General features: G+C 42.5%; 1 protein-coding gene across 1 annotated transcript in view; it reads left to right on the top strand.

The window, feature by feature from the left end:
- Positions 1–23,687, top strand: part of PARD3B (par-3 family cell polarity regulator beta) — a 933,574-nt gene that overhangs the window by 468,409 nt on the left and 441,478 nt on the right. Inside the window, 3 exon segments of the mRNA XM_029068763.2 lie at positions 7,016–7,186; positions 12,361–12,490; positions 22,878–22,977. Coding sequence (XP_028924596.1) covers positions 7,016–7,186; positions 12,361–12,490; positions 22,878–22,977 — 401 coding nt within the window.

Here is a 23,687-nt window from a genome sequence, read left to right as displayed (position 1 = left end):
ACGCAATAATAGCAGCATGGCCTAGTGGATAGAGCATGGGCCCGGTAGTCAGAAGAGCCTGAGTTCCAATGCCAGATCTGTCATTTGTCTGCTGTGTGACCTTGAGCAAGTCATTAGAGAAGCAGCGTAGTACAGTGGAAAGAGCCCGGGCTTGGGAGTCAGAGTTCATGGGTTTGAATCCCGGCTCTGCCGCTTGCCAGCTGTGTGACTTTGGGCAAGTCACTTAACTTCTCTGTGCCTCAGTTACCTCATCTGTAAAATGGGGATTAAAATTGTGAGCCCCACGTGGGACAACCTGATCACCTTGTATCCCCCAGCGCTTAGAAAAGTGCTTTGCACATAGTAAGCGCTTAACAAATACCACCATTTATTTAATTTCTCTGTACCTCAGTTACCTCAACTGTAAAATGGGGATTAAGACTGTGAGTCCCATGTGGGAGAGGGACTGTATCCAACCTGATTAGCTTGTATCTGTCCCAGCCCGTAGAACAGTGCCTGACACATAGTTAGCGCTTAACAGATACCATATTAAAAAAAAAAAGCAAGAGGCCAACCAGAGCTGGAAGCAGAGAATATCACTGTACCTATGACTCTCTGGTGGTCCTGGCCATGAATTTGAATGCCTTGAAATCATGCCATCTGCCCCGGTGACCTGACCTCCTTTTCATTCTTCCCTCCGAGAAAGTTAGCTAAGCACAGACTGCCCTGTTAACTGTCAGTTGAAATCATAGCATGTGATTTAAAATTTAAAATACGTCCTCAATAGCTATAGTAGAATAAATTGTTTTATGATCAGCAAAAAGTGGCTACGTTTTCAGGAGCCCAAAGTGGGACAAGGGATTGCATTTCCAGGGAATGAGGCCAAAAGGACAGGAGGGAAGACAGGGTGTAGGGGCAGATGGAGAGAGACCCACATGGGGAAAGGCACAGAAAAGGAGATAGAGAGATACTCAATCAGGACAGCAGATTCACACAGTCACGGACATTCCCCGCACAGACACTCACAAATGCTCACCGTGAATTAGCTAGTTTCCAGGGCCATGTTTTCAGCTACAGCCCCAGTGGCCCTGCCTGGCTGATATCATCGGGCTGAGGAGGACTTCTCTGGACCCCCGCCTGCTATCTGCCACCCATGTTGCCGCCTGACCTCTGTTGCTAATAACAATAGTGGTATTTGTTAAGCGCTTAGTATGTGCCAGGCACTCTTCTAAGACAAAGCAGTCGGGACCCTATACTACTTCCTCCCATACCCTGCCAAGAACAAGGAGGGGAAATATGCAGAAGGGGAGGAGACACCATCTGCAGACAGCAGTCAGAAGGGCAAGAGTTACATAAGTGAAAGCCCTCACGACGCCCTCTTTTCCATTTCTTCCACTCCCTTCTGGTCACCCTGACTTGCTCCCTTTATTTTTCCCCCTCACAGCCCTACAGCACTTATATGCATAACTGTAATTTATTTATATTAATGTTGCTCTCCCCCTCTAGATTATAACGAGACTCAGTGGAAAGAGCACAGGCTTTGGAGTCAGAGGTCATGAGTTCAAATCCCAGCTCTGCCATTTGTCAGCTGTGTGACTGTGGGCAAATCACTTAACTTCTCTGTGCTTCAGTTACCTCATCTGTAAAATGGGGATTAAGACTGTGAGCCCCACGTGGGACAACCTGATTCCCCTGTGTCTACCCCAGCGCTTAGAACAGTGCTCTGCACATAGTAAGCGCTTAACAAATACCAACGTTATTATTATTATTATTATAAACTAAGAAGCAGCGTGGCTCAGTGGAAAAGAGCCCGGGCTTGGGAGTCAGAGATCATGGGTTTGAATCCCGGCTCTGCCATTTGTCAGCTGTGTGACTGTGGGCAGGTCACTTAACTTCTCTGTGCCTCAGTTCCCTCATCTGGAAAATGGGGATGAAGATTCTGAGCCTCACGTGGGACAGCCTGATTAACCCTGTATCTACCCCAGCGCTTAGAAGCGCATAGCAAGCGCTTAACAAATACCAACATTATTATTATAAACTCCTTGAGGGCAGGGGGTCTGTCTGTTTTATTGTTATATTATGCTCTCCCAAGCACTTAGTACAGTGCTCTGGACACAATAAGCACTCAATAAATGTGATTGACTGACTTACTGACTGAAACCTGAGTGGCTCCACAGCCTCCCTCTCCCTCTGTCCCTCTCCACTGTTGCCATGCGCTTTACTTCCCCTTCCATTCTAGTTTCCATTGTGGCTGGGGAGTAACCAGTTTTTGCATTTAGAAGGCTAGAAAAATGTTAACATCTGCTTTAGGGAGCCAGAGAGAGACCAGGGAGGGGACTTGCCCTTACCTGTTATCCCTTGCCACTGTCAATGTGTTTGCCTGCTAGGCTACCTGTGGTACCTGTTAAGCTCTTACTACGTACCAGGCACTGATCTAAACCCTGAGTGTGGATACGAGTAATTAGATTGGACACCGGGCTCACAATCTTAATTCCCCACTCTACAGTTGAGGTAACTGAGGCCCAGGGAAATGAAGTGACCTACCCAAGGTCACACAGCAGACGGATGGCGGAGCCGGGATCAGAACCCCAGTTCTTTTGACTCCCGGGTCCATCCATTAGGCTGTGCTACTTCCACTCTGCTACTCATATGAGTTGATAATAATAATAGTTATGGTATTTGTTAAGCGCTTACTATGTGCCCGGCACCTTACTAAGCACTGGGGTGGAAGCAAGGAAATCAGGTTGGACATAGTCCCAGATGAAGTAACTGAGGCACTGAGAAGTAAAATGACTTGCCCAAGGTCACACAGCAGACAAATGGCAGAGCCGGGCCTAGAACCCATGACGTCCGGACTCCCAGGCCCGCGCCCTATCCACGGCGCCATGCTGCTTCAACCAAGCCTGCGAACAATGTTGTTATTGCCCCAACAACGCCGCTCCCTGCTGTTACTTCCCTTCCAACAACACTTTTCCCGGCTGCTACTGCCCGTCGAACAACAGCCCTCCCTGCCGTCACTGCCGACAGCACCGCTCCCGGCCATTACCCCCTACCAACAACACGACTCCCTGCTGCTTTTGCCCTGCCAACGACATCTTTCCCTACCTACGGCACCATTCCCTGCTGCTTTTGCCCTGCCAAAAACCTCCCTCCCTGCCGCTCCCGCTCTGCCAACAACATCGCTTCCCGCTGGTGCTCCCTACTGACAACACTCCTCCCCGCTGCTGCCGGCCTGCCAAAAATCCCACTCCCGGCCGGCACCGCTCGGCCAACAGCATCGCTCTCTGCCGCTGCTCTCTACCTTCGATGGCACCCCTGGCTGCCGCACTGACAACAACTCTGCCCCACGCTGCTACTGCCCGTGAACGCCGCTCCCTACCGCTGCCGCATTACCAACATCACTGTTCCCTGCCAAATCTGCTGCCACCCGAACCGAAATCAGAACGCTAAAGAGTCCCACTGGCCTTCATTTAGGCAGCAGGAGGCAGTCACCATCCGGTGACTCTGCCACCAAAATCAGAACATCTGCTTGCTCTCGATAAACACATGACTTTAGAAGATCATTTCTTCCCCGAGTCCCATTTAATGAGAGAATTTAATGACAAAAACCACGAGCCCCCATGTAGAACAGGGACTGTGTCCGACCCTATTATCTTGTATCTACCCGGCGCTTACTTCAGTGTTTGACACGTAGTAAACACTGAGGAAATACCACTATTATTATGAGGGAACTTCTTTTTTTTGCGGCCCCCGAGATACTCTTCACAGCACATTTTAAACGGGGCACAAGAAAATATTAAATTGCCTCGTTTTTCCATCCTGGAAGGTGCATTAATTTGAAATTTCAGTTGAATTAAACAGGGATACCCAGGGTCTTTTATCCCAGAATTAATTTGCTCTTTTCCTTTAGCCTCTGCCTGGGAATAGTTCATTTAGGGTTACTGAGCCGATTACATGACAGTTTGGGGTTGATGAGACATTGCCTCTCTGAACAATTTGATAGAAAGATGATGAGATACCTTGTTTCTGACCTTAAAAGGTGGCTTTCAGAAAGGTCTAGCCTGGACACTCAACTATTCATTAACTCTGTGCTCCTTGTGGGCAGGAATCGTGTCTTGTAACTCTTTTGTACTTTCCCAAGCACGTAGTACAGTGCTCTAAACACAGTCTTGTCTTATGCCGAGTCGCTTCTAACCCATAGCGACACCATGGGCAAATCTCTCCCAGAACACTCCTCTCTCCATCTGCAACCATTCTGGTAGTGGATCCATAGAGTTTTCTTGGTAAAAATCTGGAAGTGGTTTACCATCGCCTCCTTCCGTGCAGTAAACTTTAGTCTCCGCCCTCGACTCTCTCCCCTGCCGTTGCTGCCCAGCACTGGGGAGTTTTGACTTGTGGCAGATTGCCTTCCACTCGCTAGCCACTGGCCAAGCTAGGAATGGAGTGGACAGGCCTCTGCTTGACTCTCCTTCCCGTAGCCGAGCCGGGTAGAGGACTGGAAACTCTCCAGGTGTGACCCTGAGAGGGGTCTAAACACAGTAGGGCTCTATAAAGACCGCTGACTGAGTGAATATCGAGCTGCTCCAGAAAATCATCAGGCATCACGGGTAGATCTTTTACAATTCCCCAAAGGCCTCTTTCATTCCAAATCTATTTTTAGGATGGTATTGATTATAACATGCCAAACATTGTGCTAAACACTAGGGTAGGTACAACATAATCAGATCAGACAGGCCTGTCCCACATGGTACTCATCGAAACGCAGCATGGCCTAGCAGATAGGGCAGGGGACCTGTAAGTCAGAAATTCCCGGCCTCTAATCCTGGCTCTGCCACTTGTCTGCTGTGTGATCTTGGGCAGGTCACTTCACTTCTCTGTGTCTCAGTTAGCCCATCTGTCAAATGGGGTTTGAGATTGTGAGCCTCAAGCTGTGTGACTTTGGGCAAGTCACTTAACTTCTCGGTGCCTTAGTTCCCTCATCTGTAGAATGAGGATTAAGAATGTGAGCCCCACGTGGGACAACTTGATTCCCCTGTGTCTACCCCAGCGCTTAGAACAGTGCTCGGCACATAGTAAGCGCTTAACAAATACCAACATTATAATATGGGACAGGGACTGTGTCCAACCTGATTTGCTTGTATCCACCCAGCATTTAGTAGAATGCTGGCACATAGTAAGCGCGCCACAAATGCCATAAGAATAATAATTGCTATTATTATTATTATTTTCACCATAATTATTATTACCATTATTATTACTATTAAGTTCCTGCATTCTAATCCCAGCTCTGCCACTTGTCTGCTATGTGACCTTGGGTAAATCACTTTACTTCTCTGTGCCTCAGTTACCTCATCTGTAAATTGGAGATTAAGAGTGTGAGCTGCATGTGGGACAGGGACTGGGTCCAACCCGATTTGCTTGTATTCACTTTAGCGCTTAGTACAGTGCTTAGCATGTAGTAAACGTTTAAGAAATACACTATTATCATTGTTATTATAGTTTGAAGGAGGGAGAGGAGGTATTTTTTTCCCACTTTTGGAGATGAAGATACAGAGAAACAGTGTGACTCAGTGGAAGGAGCCTGGGCTTGAGAGTCAGAGGTCATGGGTTTTAATCCCAGCTCCGCCACTTGCTGCTGTGTGACCCTGGGCAAGTCACTTCACTTCTCTGTGCCTCAGTTCCCTCACCTGTAAAATGGGAATGAAGACTGTGAGTCCCATGTGGGACAACCTGATCACCTTGTATCCTCCCAGCACTTAGAACAGTGCTTTGCACATAGTAAGTGATTAAGAAATATCATCATCATCATCATCGTATTATATTATTATTAAGTGACCTTCCCTAGGTCAAACAGCAGGCTGCAACTGAGCCAGCATTAGAACCTGAATCTGCTGAATCCAGTCATGTACACTTTCCATTAGGCCATACTGCTTCTCTATCTTGAAGTCTGTTAGGTAATCTTGAGTGATATCATAAGCTTGATCCTAGAGTATTAATAATAATGGAATTTGTTAAGCACTTATTATGTGCCAGGTACTAAACTAAGCGCTGGGATAGATACGAGCAAATTGGGTTGGACACAGACCCAGTGCCATGTGGGGCTCACAATCTCAATCCCCATTTTACAGACGAGGTCTGAGGCACAGAGAAGTAAAGTGACTTGCCCAAGATCACACAGTGGACAAGTGGCAGAGCCGGGATTAGAACCCATGACCTTCTGACTTCCAGGCCCGTGCTCTATTCTATGCCATGCTCCTTCTCAATTGAGAAATCAATTGATTGAGTAGTCAATCAATCAATCAATGTTATTTATTGAGCACTTTTTATGGTCAGAGCACCAAACAAAGAGTTTGGGAGAATACAATACAATAGAGTTGGTAGGCTTGAATTCCTGCTCACTTCTGTTGCCGAATTGTACATTCCAAGTGCTTAGTACAGTGCTCTCCACATAGTAAGTGGTCAATAAATACGTTTGAATGAATGAATGACTAGTAGGGGAGATAGACATTAAAATAGACATTTAAACAGGCCTGAAAATCAAACCTTAAAATATTAAAAAAGACATTGAAATAACTGAGCAACTTGGTTAAACTTCAGGCAGCATTAAATGGGAGTGATTTGCATGTCAAAATGTTTAGATATTTAGGTTATAAATGTTTGTCCTACTTTTAAGACTGTGAGCTCCATGTCTGATCTAATCCAATCTGCTTGTATTTTATCTAGCCCAGCACTCAGCATAGCACTTGACACATATCGAGCACTTGATAAATACCAATATCATGATTGTTATTGGTAATAATATTTAAATTCATAGGCAGACAGAGGCTAGCCTCTGCTACATCTCTGTAACTTTCCTCCATTTCATTCTAAATAGAATTTATAAATTTCTGATATGTGTCAACTAGTTCATAAAATTAGAAAATAATTGCAAGCCGTTTTCTTAGCCGCTCTTCTTTATAATGTATCGACCCTCACCTTGCAGTAGCAATAGATCATTACCATGCACGTGGTTTATTTAGTCTTGTTTTCCCCACAGGATGGCCGACTGAGAACGAATGACCAACTGATCGCAGTGAATAGCGAATCTCTTTTGGGAAAGTCCAATCATGAAGCCATGGAGACACTTCGGCGATCCATGTCCATGGAGGGTAACATCCGTGGGATGATCCAGTTAGTGGTTCTCCGAAGGATGGAGAGACAGATAGAGGTAGTTCAGCAACCATATTAAAAACTTGTCTTCCTTAGGATATTTTCAAAGTAAGCCAATCGTTGCCAAAAATTGCCAGTCATCGCCTTGTAGGTACAAGTTTACGACTGTTATCATTACGATGGGTATACTCCCAAAGTGCTAGAGTGTATTTGAAAAATTTTGGCTCAGGTTAGAGGGGTTGAGAACTTGCATATTGAGTGGATAATGTGAAACTATCATCATAAAGGTAATTTTATTTACTCTTTTTACCCTGTGAGCAGTTCTTGAAAATGTTCACTTGCAATTTGGGAACGGCCTCTTTCTTTGTTTTTGCAAATGATCTACAAATAACGTAGTATGATTTTTAACTCTAACAGTATCTGTGCCCCAAAATAATGCTTAATATGGAAAACTATCTTATAATACAAGATAACTTTTTTATTTTTTGTTTAAATAGGTTCAGTGCATTTAATTAATGCACACTTGATTTACCCATAACTTGATGTGTTAACAAGTCTGGTGACTAATTGAAATAATTGAAGTATGGAAAAAGACCTATTTGTGATTTCCACCCTACTGGCATGTCTATTTGAATAGTGAACTTTTCACAGATCCTGCAAAACAAAGAAATGCACTCTGTTTTTTGCCTACTATGTAACTATCTTGTCACATAAGGAGCATTTCACCTTTCACATTTTTTCAATCATTTCAGTTTTTAACAGTTAACTATCATTTAAGAATGAGTTCAAGATTTCAATAAACCATCCTGCAAAGATTTGTAAGAAGAAAGGTGATATACACTTTTTAAAAGCGAGCAGGTGGTTATTGGAAAATTAACGTAATGTTTATTTTCATATTGGAATGACTAAAAAGAGAAATTACTTTAATATGTCCAATTTATCGAGGAAAAGTGAATTGGTAGTTTGAGGCAACGGATCAAGCAAATCCTTATTTGCTAGTGGGAAATATGAAAAAGAGAAAGTTGCATATTATTTATCTCGTGTGGACTTGAACTTATTTATCTTCTATGAACCTTATTTTTGTAAGTTTCTAAATAGCACTTAATACTCAAACGGAGAGCTCAGTGGGATGATGATGGCACTTGCTAACCGCTTACTATGTGCCAATCACTGTTCTAAGCACTGAAAAAGTAATAATACCTTTGGTTTGGCTATAGCGCTTTATTTCCAAAGCGCTCTCACTGTAATTTGTTCATTTCAACCTCACGACAGTTTCTGTGAGACAGGAAGACAAGGCAGCTGTTAATACCCCCATTTTACAGATGGGGAAACAGAGGTTTTTTGTTGTCTTATGCATGTCGAGTCGTGTCTGACCCATAGCGACACCACAGACACATCTCTCCCGGAACGCCCCGCCTCCATCTGCAATCATTCTGGTAGTGGATCCGTAGAGTTTCTTGGTAAAAATTTGGAAAGTGGTTTATCGGTTGCCGCTTCCGTGGCAGTTAGACCTGAGTCTCCAACCCTTGACTCCCTCCCATGCCGCTGCTGCCCAGCACAGGGAGTTTAACTGGTTAGTAGACTGTCTTCCTCTCACTAGCACTGCCCCAAGCTGCTTGACTCTCCCTCCAATAGTCGAGACTGGCAGAGTACTGGAAACTGTCCAGGTTCTGGCTCTGAGGGGGGAAACTGAGGTACAGAGAAGTTGAGTGACTCGCCCACGGTCACATAGCTGGCTAACAAACTCGAACCTGGGTCCTCCGGCTTGTATACCAGCGCTGTGCTGCCTCGCCACTCCGCTTCCCCTTGCTTATTTTATATCTCCCCCTAGTTCTTACCCCCAGTACACCAGCAAGCATTTAATAAATACCACAGTGATTTTTGTAATTTTCACGTGGACCATAGAGCAGTGACATGGCTATCTAATTAAGGATAGCTACTTCCTTCCAATCAAACAAGGTCTCTTGAACTACTTGTCTCTCCAGAAACCTGTGCTATCTCCTAGGTGGCAGAGTTCCTTTGTCTAATTGTAGCTTTTGTTTCTGTTTAAACTATAGTAACCTCATTGTTTTAAAATGAAGAGGAGTAAAAACAGTTTTAAAGTGGATTGTACCTTTGTAGCTTCTAGACTATATCTCACCTTCCTGTTTTCTTGTGTGCGTTTTTGTCCGGGAGCATACCGTGAATGGGGGGTGGGGGGGAGGGTTATATATTTTAAAGCAGATAGACGTGAGTGTGAATATTGGGCCATTTATATTTTCCTTTCATGCAAATGTTTTCATTCCAATTCTCTTCCTCTGAGTGGGTAGAGAATTTATCGCAGGAAAAGAAAGTACTTAGCACGCTTAGTTCATGACCCATATTGGGAAGACACATCTCAGAACGATCCCACAGGGGATCAATCAAAGAATGAAAAAGCAAAGTGAGGGGAAAAAAGGGAAAGTGGATTTTTATTAGGATGTTTACCAAGATATATTTTTAGCTTTATTGATGACTTTCTATACTGGATATGCCACCGCTTGCTTGTAGCGTCGTTACAGTGGTGGAATCACTGTGGACCAGAGCAGAAAAAGAGAGGTCCTATCACTCGACAGTACCCACTCGCTGTACAGCTTGTCTCTATTAAATTAAAATCTGCAGATATCTGTTCTTCCAGATCTGCACGACACTGTAGGAAAGCAAACAGAGGTCTGGGTTTATTTTATTTTCTCCTACGGGCCAACGATCATCTTTAGTGGATAAAAACACATCCTTACCATAGAGAAGGGGACTCCGCAGTACTAAGCATAGTCCTGAAATCAATTAGTCAGATTTGGCACATGTACCAAAATGGTGTAATTGAACATTATATTGATATAGAAAAATTGAAGAAGCTACTTATGAAAAGTCAAAACATATAGTTGTTGGGGTTTTTTTTAACATTACCCAGATGTACAAGACATGTAAATAGTTCTGATGAGTGCCTGGAGAAGAATACATAATTAGCTCTTGATTGAATCAAAATCATTTTAAAGAGAAATATTTTTCAAAGGATGAGACTCGAGGTTCAATTGTAATTCTATTTGAGGCTAGGGATTTGGGTTCAGAAAATGAGTTCTGCCTTGTTTTTTTTCTTTTTCCCAAAACACTCCCCTCCCTGCTGCATCCTAACTTGGACAAAGCAGAAAATATTTTAAAACCCATTTTTTTTTATCGTCTGGGATGCTAATGGAGGCCTCTGTGACAGCTCTATTTTACAGGCTGAATACTTTAATTAGGCTGGTTACTGATCAGTTGTTGGGATATCGATTGTGTCATTTATCAAAGAGCTGGGGAAGCAGAAAACATTTTTTTTTTTGTTCTTGTTGTTAATTCAAAACACAATGCTGTGCAACAAGTCCTGCCTCTCCCACTGGGAGAACCAGCTTTAATTTAGGAGTAGTTTATCTCAATATGGGGCTTGATTTAGCCAGAATACATCAGGCAAAGAGTAGGCAATATGGGTCTTTTTCCCCTATGGAACAAAATGAAAATCTGGGTCTTAAAACCAAAAATATTCTCATCCACAGAAGGCATGCTGGAATAAGTATTCAAATTCCCCATAAAACTTTAAGCATTATAAAATAGAAATGGGGAAATAAGTAAAATGGTTATTCATAGAAAGGAATTTGGAGATTAGGTTTGAATTTCTCTATGTGACATCAGTCCTCTCTCAGTGAAGAGGGGAGCAACAAGGAAATGGCTTGCAAGTTTCTCTCTTCTTTGGAATTGATCAGGGAAACAAGTACCCACTGGTGAGCAGGGGAAGACAGTGAGATATTAATGGCAATAATTGTATTTAAAAGTTTCAGGTGTTGTGTACTGTACTAAATGTTGGAAGTATAAAACAGTGGCCTTGTTCTTGTCTCTCACACTGCAGTTTGTTGCTCACACCCTATCCCTCTCCTGCATCAAATGACATCCCGTTTCATATCCACAGCATCACTGCTCTTCCCATCTTCTAAGACCGCTGAAATCACATCTTTTCCAAGAGGCTTCCCTAAATAATTTCTCACCTCTCCAATTTTTAACGCCCCCAACTGCCTCTTCAGCATGTCTGTACTAGAGTATCATCCCTCCCCAAACAATTCATCCAGATCAGTGATATCATTGTGCGGTTAGTGTGCGGTGCACTGTACTAAGCACTGGGAGAGAACAGTTTGAGTTGGAAACACGAGCCCTGCGCCCAAGGATTTTCCAGTCTAGGGGGAGGAGTTTACAGTCCCCCCACTGTATCTTACACACTTATCTTTTATGCTTTATTGCTTCCTCTTAACTGTAATTTATTTTACTGTCCATCTCCTCCCCTAAATCGTAAGCTCCTTGAGTGCAGGCATCAGGCTTACTTAGTCAACTGTGTGCTCCCAAGTACATAATATAGTGCTCTGCACACAGCAGAAGCTCAATAAGTACTCTACACTTTGAAAGAAGTGACGGGTTCCTTGCCCACAAGGAGCTTTTATACAAATGGGAGTCTCAGTGTTACTTTAAAAACCCATCAAGAGCATTTCTTGCTTATGCCATTCATTTACCTGCCTTGGTCTTGTAGATTATCATCATTTAGGGTCCTCTCTGGTACCCTGAATCTGTATGAAGTATGGATATTTTTTATAAAGTGTCTGGTTTAGATTAGGAGGGCAGTTGTTGAGTAATGGGGGAAAGTATCCAAGGAAAATATCCTGGAGATGAAGGAGCCATTTGTTTTTGCTCCCTGCCAGATGCCCGGGGATTTGCAGTGGGACACACTCATGGCTCTATTAGTCACAAAACTGCCTCTACTGTGAACTTGTCCTAGAGCATATGCACTTAGTCTCCAAGAGAGCGGGGAACCAGCTGGCTTGCAGAGAAAACCCTTGGCATGGGATGGTATCCTTGTGTTGATTCTGCCACAAGCTGTACTACCCAGATGGAGAGGAATCTGAAAGAAGCCAGTTGTGGGTTCAAGAAAAAAAATAATGATAAAGTTAATCCTCTCTGTGCTGGCTATAAACACCCTCATCCTCAGTGCCATAAAGACAATTTCTTGTGTTCCACAGATGGGTTTGCTTGGAAGCCATTTTTGATTTTCTGCTGCTAAATTATAACGTGCAACCAGTGCCCTTATAAATTATCCACACATTGCATCTGATTTAATGATAGTAACTGTTGCTCTTTGGCCTTCGTCTTGATTTATTTGTATATGAAGATGTGCGTGACTTTGTTTTTTTTCCGTAGGAATACCCTGAGCTCAGAACATTTCAGAAAGCAGCTGGTGAGAACTGCCAGAACTTTGCAACTACCTCCAGGCACAGTGATGTTACCCCGCAAACGGTCGTCGCTTACAGTCCTCAAGACAAACAGAAAGGTGAATATTTTGAACAACTTCATGCGAGCCGACTGGGGAGTGGAGGTTGGAGAGAAGAGATGAAGAAGAGGAAAACCAAGAGCTTTAGGGTTTTAAAACATCCACTTCAGTTAGAAAAACAGAAGAGTTTAATTAAGCTAAGTGCAGACTGTATTCCTTTGATTCATTAACATCCAGAGATGGGTGGGAGAGCTGACTCAGAAGTTGTGAATTTAGATTCCTGGCAACAGCTCTAGTTTAAGTAACAGTTTCTAGCTTGCTGCCCCAAACACGGAAGGTTGGATCCTAAATAAACTCTGCCTAGAAAACATAAGTTGTCAGACTGCTGGTGTATTGAAAGATGCTTTAATTTGACAGTGATCAAATGATCACCAAACACCGGTTATTTATAGCCCAGACAATAGGCTTCCACAAAATGAAAATATGAACCAAAAATTTAAGTGTATCAAATATAAATAGCCAAGGACATTATAATGAGATGAAGCATTTAAGATATTTAAATATTAGGTAGTTGTTTTAAGATTTTTCTGTATAATATAGTTTCATCACAACATTAAATACTGAGTCTGGCATGGTATAGCTTGTTAATTCTCTTTGTGAAATCACTAAGTCAGTCAATCGTAGTTATTCAGTGCTTACTCTATGTAGAGCACTGCACTAAACAATTGGGAAAATCCAGTATAACAATATAGCAGACACATTCCCTGCTCGCAAGGAGCTTGCCGTTCAGTCACTTGGTCGCTCTGTCTACTATACTAAGTACTAAATAAACTCTATACTAAATGAAAAGAGTGATTACTTGTTAGGTCTCAGAGGTGTGATTCCATCCCAGAGAAAATCAATGATAGATTCTTATTGACCACCTATTGTGTGAAAACACAGTACTTAGTGCTTCGGGAAAGTTCATTATATATACATTATATACACATATATAATATGTGTTCATATATATATAAAGTTCATTATATAGATATTATATACACATATATAATATGTGTATATATATACACACAAAGTTTGTACATTCCGATTTGTACATTCCAAGCACTTAGTACAGTGCTCTGCACATAGTAAGCGCTCAATAAATACTATCGAATGAATGAATGAAATTCATTATTTTATATGATCCCTGCCCTCAAGGAGTTAACCATATAATTTGGGAGATAGAAAAATAAATAGTAGGTCATAGGAGTAAACGGATTAGAAAGATATTCATGCATTCAGTTGTACATATTGAACGCTTACTGTGTGCAGAGCTCTGTACTAAGCGCTTGGGAAAGTACAATACAGCAGTAAAGGGAGACCATCCCTGTCCACAATGAGCTCACAGTCTAGAGGGAATAACTGTGGTATTTGTTAAGCGCTTACTATGTGCCAAGCGTCGTACGAAGCACTGGGTGGATACAAGCAAATGGGTTGAACATGGTCCTTGTCCCTCTTGAGGCTCACTGTCTTAATCCCCTTTAACAGATGGGGTAACTGAGACCCAGAGAATTCATTCATTCATTCATTCAATAGTATTTATTGAGCGCTTACTATGTGCAGAGCACTGTACTAAGCGCTTGGGATGAACAAGTCGGCAACAGATAGAGACAATCCCTGCCGTTTGACGGGCTTACGGTCTAATCGGGGGAGATGGACAGACAAGAACAATGGCAATAAATAGAGTCGAGGGGAAGAACATCTCGTAAAAACAATGGCGACTAAATAGAATCGAGGCGATGTACAATTCATTAACAAAATAAATAGGGGGTAACGAAAATATATACAGTTGAAGCGGACGAGTACAGTGCTGTGGGGATGGGAAGGGAGAGGTGGAGGAGCAGAGGAAAAGGGAAAAAGAGGGTTTAGCTGCGGAGAGGTAAAGGGGGGGTGGCAGAGGGAGGTAGAGGAGAAGAGGAGCTCAGTCTGGGAAGGCCTCTTGGAGGAGGTGAGTTTTAATAGGGTTTTTGAAGAGGGGAAGAGAATCAGTTTGGCGGAGGTGAGGAGGACGGGGCGTTCCGGGACCGCGGTGGAGGACGTGGCCAGGGGTCGACGCGGGATGGGCGAGACCGAGGGACGGCGAGGAGGTGGGCGGCAGAGGAGCGGAGCGTGCGGGGTGGGTGGTAGAAAGAGAGAAGGGAGGAGAGGTAGGAAGGGGCAAGGTGATGGAGAGCCTTGGAGAGAAGTGAAATGACTTGTCCAAGACCACACAGCAGACACGTGGTGGAGCCGGGATTAGAATGCATGACCTTCTGACTCCTGGGCCTGTGCTCTATCTACTACGCCATATGTAGCTAAATGCTACGGCGATGGAGTGGCGTGGGTACCTTAATAGGTGGTGTGGACGTGCTGAAGTGGCAGTCTGTGGGACATAAATGGAGATACGAAATGAATCAGGGAAGGTCTCCTGGAGTAATTGTCATTTCAGAAGGACTTTGAACACATAGTGATCTGTTGAATGTTAAAGGGCAAAGTACTTCCAGGCAAGGGCTGGGAGGGGAGGGGAGGGAAGGGGAGGAAGGGTTGAGCAAGCGTGAGAAAGATGAGAATAAGGTGCAGAAGCAGCGTGAGAAGCAGCAAGCCAACCCTGTTTAATTCTCTCGTGTATTTTCTCCCAGTGCTTAGTATAGTGCGGGACATACAGTAAGAGCTTAATAAATACTAGGAACTTATAGCCTAGAGGGAAACAGAAAGAGCCAGTGTACTTTTTGGAGTCTTTTCAGCTCATGGAGTTCGCAGGGGGCCTCAGGTGGATGGACAGTCTCCCTACCCAAATGTAAATATTTGTTCGTATGTGTTCCTGTCTGACTGTTGGCTCCTTGTGGGCGAGGGCCATGTCACTTTGTTATTCTGTACTTCACAAGCAACTACAACCAGTGCTCACACCAAGCGGGTGTTTGGTAAATGCTGCTGTCCTAATTAGAGAAGCAGCATGGCTCAGTGGAAAGAGCACAGGCTTGGGAGTCAGAGGTCATGGGTTCTACATCCTGCCTCTGCCGCTTATCAGCTGTGTGATTTTGGGCAAGTCACTTAACTTCTCTAGGCCTCAGTTCCTTCATCTGTAAAATGGGGATTTAAGACTGTGAGCCCCACGTGGGACAACCTGATCACCTTGTATCTCCCCAGTGCTTAGAAACAGTGCTGCACACCTAATAAGTGCTTAACAAATGCCATCATTATTATCATTCTTCTCAGACACTCTCTCCAACTAATCGGAGCCAATGCATGAGTGGAAATGGTCTTTGGTTCATCAAAGCTGAATGGAGCTCATCTTTTTCTGAGCACATTGCCCCGCCTTTCTGGGCAGTGGTAGCTAATCTGCATGAAGGCTTTCGGGAGTGGAAAAGACCATAATGCACTCTATGAATCAGGCAAAGATTTTGGGTGCATTTGAAGGGGGGACTGTGGTTTCTAAATCTTAAGTCTTCCATTCAAAGCAATCCTTATTTATATTTAAGTGCTTAGTACAGGTGTTAGATTCAGGGCAAGACCCTGAATTTTCTAAATAAAATATAATCTTCCAGAAAATTCAGTTGGTCGAAACAGACATTGCACTTAAATGCCTAGAGACGGGAAGAACATTGTTCTAGGCCCATTAACAATCTAAACTCATGACAAAATGGTAGCATCGTGACTGAGACACAGGATTGTCCAAAATGTCTTCCACCTGCTACAGCCAAACCAGATCCTAGTCCCGCAGCTGGGTTGAAGGAAATGGTAATGTCTGAAGAATTGCCCTCCATAAAACAGTGCTTGAAAGTAACATAATCTGGGTGGCATGTAACTCACCCTACAGTATGGTTTAAAGGGTCTGCTCCTGATAATGCTTGTGGTTTCCCATATGATATAATCAACTCTTAAATTTCCATCAAGGGGTATGATAACAATATCAATCAATTCCTTTGAATGGTTTACTATGTGCAGGGCTCTGTACTAAGCTCTTGGAGAGTACAACACAGTAGAGTTGCTAGACGCATACTTGCTCCAGGATGTTTGCTCTTGAATTGTTTATAAACTCTATCGAGCTTCTCAAGGAGAAGGTTATCTTTCTGCAGCACTTCAAGGAAAATGTCAAATCTGTTCTTCTTCCCTTTGAATTTCAACAATGATGTAATGCTGCACTGTGGAGTTGGGTCCCATATTAATCTAACTTTATACCCAGTATGTGGTATCTATTTTGTATGTCAAATTATTGTCATCAGCAGTGGTTAATATTTCTGTGGTTCCACAAAGAATCAATATCATGTTTGAAATATGACCCGTTTATCTGGTGCAGTCCTCCAAAATGAGTGGGATAAGCTGCTGCAATGTCTTTGCTGCCAAATTCATTGCCTAATGAGTTTAAACTAACGAGTCATCAACCTAGCAACAAGATGGCTGGAACCACGGAAGAGAGTGATTCATGTCATTCAATCAATCGTATTTATTGAGTGCTTACTGTGTGCAGAGCACTGTACTAAGCACTTGGAAAGTGCAGCTTAGCAACGAGAAAGAGGACAGTCCCTATCCAACAACAGGGCTTACAGTGTGGAAGAGGGAGACAGTCAACAAAACAAAACATAGTAGACAGACATCAATACCATCAAAATAGATAAATAGAATCATAGATATATACACATCATTAATAAAATAGAGTAATATATAAATTATACAAATATACACAAGTGCTATGGGAGGGGAAGGGGGTAAATCGGATTTGCTGACAGACTTGAATATGTGGGTTGAAGGAGAGATGGGTTGAGGATCATATCAAGGTTATTGGCTTGTAACCCATAACCACCACCAAACATCTGATGAGAGCTCCACATTGCTAGACAATGGGGTCAACGTTACTGGACCCCTTTCAGCAATTGGTATGTCACTCCAGCCTCAGCCCCACAGTACTTATGTACATATTCATAACTCTTTTTTTTGTATTAATGTCTCCCCCTCTAGACTGTAAGCTCTTTGTGGGCAGGTAACGTGTCTATCCCCTCTGTTGTAGTGTCCCAAGCACTTAGTGTAGTATTCTGCACATGGTAAGTGCCCAATAAATACCATTGATTGATTGAATAAATCTTTTCACATAATAATGATAATAATGTTGGTATTTGTTAAGCGCTTACTATGTGCCGAGCACTGTTCTAAGCGCTGGAGTAGGACACAGGGGCTTCAGGTTGTCCCGCGTAGGGCTCCACGGTTCTTAATCCCCATTTTACAGATGAGGGAACTGAGGCACCGGAAGTTAAGTGACTTGCCCAAAGTCAACACAGCTGACAAGTGGCCGAGCCGGATTCGAACCCATGACCTCTGACTCCAAAGTCCGTGCTCTTTCCACTGAGCCACGCTGCTTCTCTACTTCACATGCAGGGCCTTACGGCTAGGTTCAAATCTCTGTGAATCAACAGTTCGGAGACTGTTGTGGCAAGCAAAAAACTGTATACCTTTTGCCATTGGTCAGGATTTCCTGCTTGATGTGGACAACCTTTGGAGGTTTTTGAGGAGATGGCAGACATATGCCTAGCATTTTAGAAAAGAGATCTGGAAAGCAGAGAAAAGTTGAGACTGGGAGAAGGGAAAGCCAGAAGAGGCTTATGTACCCACACATACACACATGTCTTTCAGCTCAGATGGAGACACCATTCAATATTATAGCAATTACAATAATAATAATCATTTTAGTGTTTTTTAAGTCATTTACTATAGGCCAAGTACCATGCTAAGGGTTGGGGTAGATACAAGATAATCAAATTGAAGCACGAGTCCCTGTCCCAGGTGGGGCTCACAGTCTAAATAGGAGGGAGAAGAGGTATTTTATATCCATTTTATAGCTGAGGAAACTGAAGCACAGAGAAGTTAAGTGACTTGCTCATGGTCACATAGCAGGCAAGTGCCAGGGACAGGATTAAAACCCAGGTCTTCTGACCACCTGGCCCGTGCTTTTTCCACTAGGCCACACTACTTCTTACTGATCATTTAACTCTGCGCACAGCGCTGTACTAAGCAATGAAGTTAGTAGAAATTATCGCTGCATACAAGAGTTTTACAGTCATTCCATCGGCATATATTGAGCACTTTCTGTGTACAGAGCCCAGTCCTAAGTACTTAGGAGATTACAATACAACAGAGTTGCCCACAAGGATCTTGCCGTCTAGAGGGGAAGATAGACATTAATATAAATAAATATTTTCATTTAATTGTAATAATAGAATGAGAATAATCTCAATTTTTAGAGGAGTTTTTGGCCTTTATAGTCAAGCATATAATAAGCTCCTATAGTAATACTTAGTAGCTCTCTTATTAATAATAATAATAATAATGTAGGTATTTGCTAAGCACTTACTGTGTGTCAAGCACTGTTCTAAGCGCTGGGGTAGGTACAAGGTAATCAGGTTGTCCCACATGGTGCTCACAGTCTTAATCCCCATTTTACAGATGAGGTATCTGATGCCTAGAGAAGTTAAATGATTTGCCCAAAGTCACACAGCTGGTAAGTGGCAGAGCCAGGATTAGAACCCATGACCTCTGACTCCCGAGCCCAGGCTCTTTCCACTAAGCCATACTGCTTCTCTAATTAAAGCAGAGACCATGTTAGAAACATAATTTAATTTATTTTCCCAGAATCAGCAAGAAAGAAATGGTGATTATGTGTGTAACTGTTTAATATATGAAAAACTAAGTCAATGTAGATTACCTGCATTTTCCTGAGTTTTCCCAACAGTTCATTGTTGGGGGCTAGGACTAGAAGCTAGGTTTCCTGAAACATAAACTGTTCTAGTAAAAATACCCTGATACATTTAAGGTTGCTATTGCTTAGTTGTGTATTCTAAGTGGTTCTCATAGAAATCTCAAGGATAGATCAATATCATTTATTGCATATTGACTATGCACAGAAATACTGTATTATACACTTGGGAAAGTATAATTGAGAAAGAGATATGGTGTTTGCCCTCCAAGAGCTTATAGACTGGGAAAATTAATAGACAAGCCAGCCACAGATAGAGGAAGAGAAAGTAATATCAGGCCCCTCCTATATGTTCTGTTTTTAGCATTGTTTTATGGTGGTGTAATTGAAGTTCAATGTCAGTATTTCTTTCAGTGCTGTCTCACTGAAAAATTTACCTTGGCTTAAACATCTCTGTTCCTCTTGCCCTTTCCATTCTTTAAAGTGTTTTGAGTAATTTAAATGAAGCGCGTAGAATCCACTTTGATTTTTCAGCTTTTGTCATGATAGATTGATTTAGCATAGATAATGGCAGTTTTCTAATAGGTTAGCACACGGTGCTCTTTTTGCAGAATAGATAACACTTTGAAATTTAAGGATATATACACATGTACACAGAATATCGAATTGCATATTAATGTAGTTATTTGGGCATGTGACCATGTTTGAAGGTTTTATCACTGTATTTTCTCAATATGTACAACTTTTTATTTCAATTTGTTTTTAATCTTGGAAATGCAGGAATGCACTTTATATTATTCCCCATGGCTAGCTATACTTTGTTTAGCTTCTTTCATTTAGCATTCTATTTCATGGAACTAATTAAGAGTGCTAATCAGAGTATAGCTACAGTTATTGTTAGCAGAAGTGCGGAAAGGTAAATAGATAAATAAAGTGTAGGTTTAATTTAAAATAGAGAATGTTTACTATTGCCAAGGGTAGGGGAATAAATATAAGTGTTCAGAGCAACTGTTGGCAGACTGTACACTGTCCTCTAGATGGTAAGTTTGTTGGTGGGTATTCATTCATTCAGTCATATTTACTGAGTGCTTTCTGTGTGCAGAGCACTGTACTAAGCGCTGGGAGAGTACAATACAACAATAAACAGACACATTCCCTGCCCACCATGAGCTTATAGTTTTAGAAGGGGGGGAGACACCCATTAAATAAATAAATAAATAAGTTACAGAGATAGGGAACGTGTCTGTCAACTTTGTTGGATTGTACTCTCCCAAGCGCTTAGTACACAGCTCTGCGGATAATAAGTACTTAATAAATACCATTGATTGATTAATTGATAAACACGATCTGGAAGGTAAAACTGAATTGAGGAATTTCTTGGCACATAATAAACGCTTAACAAATTCCATCAATATCGTTATTATTCGTTAAGCGCTTCCTATATGTCAGTCACTGTATTAAGCACTGGGGTAGATACAAGCTAACCAGGTTGGACACAGTCCATATTCCATACAGATCCTTCAGCTTTAATCCCCATTTAACAGATGAGTTAACTGAGGCACAGAGGAGTTAAGTGATTTGCCCAAGATCACACAGCAGACACCTGGCAGAAGTGGGATTAGAACCCAGGTCCCCTGACTCCCAAACCCATGCTCTTTCCACTAGGCCATGCTGCTTCTCTTAGGAAAAAAAATTCTTCTGAAGGAGGGAGAGTTTTCAGGAGAATTTTTAATGTGGGGGGAATTGACCTCCTGGTGGATTTGAAGGGGAAGGGAGTTCCATGAAGGAGAAGGCATCTGACCGACAGGTCAGAGTTGTGTGAATCAAGAGCGAGGCACAGTGAGAAGGTTAGTGTTGGTGGAATAAAGAGTGTCATCTGAGATATAGTGGGAAAATCAATCAGTCATTTTTAATGAGCCTTACTCTTTGCAAAGCTCTATACTAAGTAGTCGGAAGAGTAAGATACAATAGAGTTGGTAGACGTGATCTCTACCCTCAAGGAGCTTACAAACTATTGGGAAAACAGAGCTGATTAGTAAGAGGGAGAGAACTGTTGGAATGCCTTAAAGCCAATGCTGAGGAATTTCCTCTCAATGCACAGAGAAATGGATAATCACTGTAAGACTCTGAGGATTGTGCTGAACAATGCTCTAAAAAATTAATCCAGACAGTGGATTCAAGAATGGATGGGAGAAGAGAGAGGCTAGAGATAAGGTGATGAGAGAAAAAATTCATACCAGAAATCTGGTTAGGTATTAATAAACACCGGAACCTCGGAAAGATGGAAGAGGAAGGGATGAATCTGGGAAATTTGTCAGAAAATCTGGCAGGATTTAGTGATTGAAGAAATAAGAACATTATAAGATGAGAAGTTGCAGGTGAAGCCAAGTTTGAGGAGTTCTGGGATAGAGAAGCAGAGTTGTCTAATGGTTAGAGCACGGGCCTAGGTGTCAGAAAGACCTGGGTTCTAATCCTGGATCTGGCACTTGTCACCTGTGTGACGTTGGGCAAGTCATTTCTCTGTGCCTCAGTTACCTCATCTGTAAAATGGGGATTAAGACTGTGAGCCCAAGTGGGACAATCTGATAACCTTGTATCTACCCCAGCATTTAGAACAGTGCTTGGCACATAGTAAGCGCTTAACAAGTGCCATCATTATTATTTATCATTATTCTCTGTGCCTCAGATACTTCAGCTATAAAATGGGGATTAAGACTGTGAGCACCGTATGGGATACAGAGTGTGTCCAACCCAATTTGCCCCAGCACTCAGTTCAGTGCCTGCCATATAGTGAGCACTTAAAAAACACCCTGATTGTTATCATTAATTGTTTTGGTGCTGTTGTCAGTAGTTGATGGAGAATTTAGGCAGAGGCTTTCAGGAGGGAGTTTCAGTTCTTGAATAATTGGTGGAAGGAATGGGCTTGGCGTGAATGAAGGAGGAATAATAATAATAATGGTATTTGTTAAGCACTTAGTACGTGCCAAGCACCGTTCTAAGCACTGAGGTAGATACATGTAATCAAGTTGTCCCTCGTGGGCTCATAGTCTTAATCCCCATTTTACAGATGAGGTAACTGAGGCCCAGAGAAGTGAAGTGACTTGCCCAAAGTCACACAGCTGACAAGTGGCGGAGCCGGGATGAGAACCACGACCTCTGACTCCCAAGCCCTTTCTCTTCCGCTAAGCCACGCTGCTGCTCCAACTGAGCAGAAGGGCCAGGTTTTAGCAGGCGGAGGTGAATGCGAAGTGGCAGAAAGCTGTCTGGCATCTGAATTTCCCCTAGCAGTGTGAAGAAATACAAGCACAGGAGTAGAGGAAATGATGTGCATGGCTGATCCATGGTTGGGGACTGGAGGTGCCAGAGTCACAGAGGGACATGAGACTGAGGTCTGCCTGAACACTTCAGTGGTTTGCTGACCTATGCTACAACTTCATTTTACTGATTCGCTGCTGGGTTGAATGGACTCTTAACCACACCATCTGAGTGATGAGGGGCTTGAAACTATCCTTTTAGCCTCCAGTTCCTGTCTTTTCCTATGTTTTTTATTTTTGTCCGTTTGTTTTTTCACCTTCCCATATGCAACCCCGTTGCAAATATCTCCCCTTTATTCGAGGATCATCATCCGCTTGAGGGTCAGGGTCTGTGTCTAAATCTTCCTCTGTATATTTTTCTCTTGACCACAAGTAGGAGTTTGCTAAAATCGTCTTGCTATACGAGTTCATTTACGTCTCTTCACAGGGATGCTGCTTTCCAACGAGGACTGGACTGAGACTGAACTTCCACCAGCTCTGCCACCACACCCTAACCTGGAATTAGTCTTCGCCGACCGTAACCCCAGGTATGGGCTGAAAGCACAATACTTCCGTGAAAATAGGTCCTTATTTTTCGAGTAGAGAAAAGCAACTCCATCATCGTTGACTGCATTTTCCCCTTAGATCGATGAATCTCATACCAAACCATCAGTTGCATATTAAGGAAGGTTACTTACAATCACCAGCTTGTGGGAATTCATATTCCATTGCCAGAATCGCAGCCAACCATATGAATATCAGTGTTCAGCTGGAATCTTAAACATGTCTAAGGAAATGGTTGAATTCCTTAATTATGTTGAAGTTGCGCCGAAGCAGCAATAGCTAAAAAGGAAGAGTTTTTGAAAGGCATAATGTGGGCCCAGAGAAAACAAAATCTTCCCTTTTTGGATATAACTCATTCGTTTAATTGAGTAGTCCTGTCGGGTGTTCTGAAAAGAGATATTCCAAGGAAGTTAATGGAACCTAAAAATGATAGAAAGGCCTAGAAAGCTATATATTCTGAAGAATTGAAAGGAGTACCAGATACTATATCCATTCTATAATAGAAACTAAACAATCAATATATTTTTTAGAATCTCAATAACTTAAGAGTAGATTTACTAGGGGTGGTCCACCGTTTGGCTAGTTTCATCTATAGATTTTTGTCTTCTGATGAGTTTTTTAAAATCATTATATTGCCCCATTGCAATTTTCAGAATTTATTGTTGCTATTAAAAAGTTGCACACATCATTCTCT

The sequence above is a fragment of the Ornithorhynchus anatinus genome, chromosome 7, assembly GCF_004115215.2.
Source record: "Ornithorhynchus anatinus isolate Pmale09 chromosome 7, mOrnAna1.pri.v4, whole genome shotgun sequence".
In the NCBI taxonomy this organism is placed as follows: domain Eukaryota; kingdom Metazoa; phylum Chordata; class Mammalia; order Monotremata; family Ornithorhynchidae; genus Ornithorhynchus; species Ornithorhynchus anatinus.
This window is presented reverse-complemented; position numbering and strand designations above follow the sequence as displayed.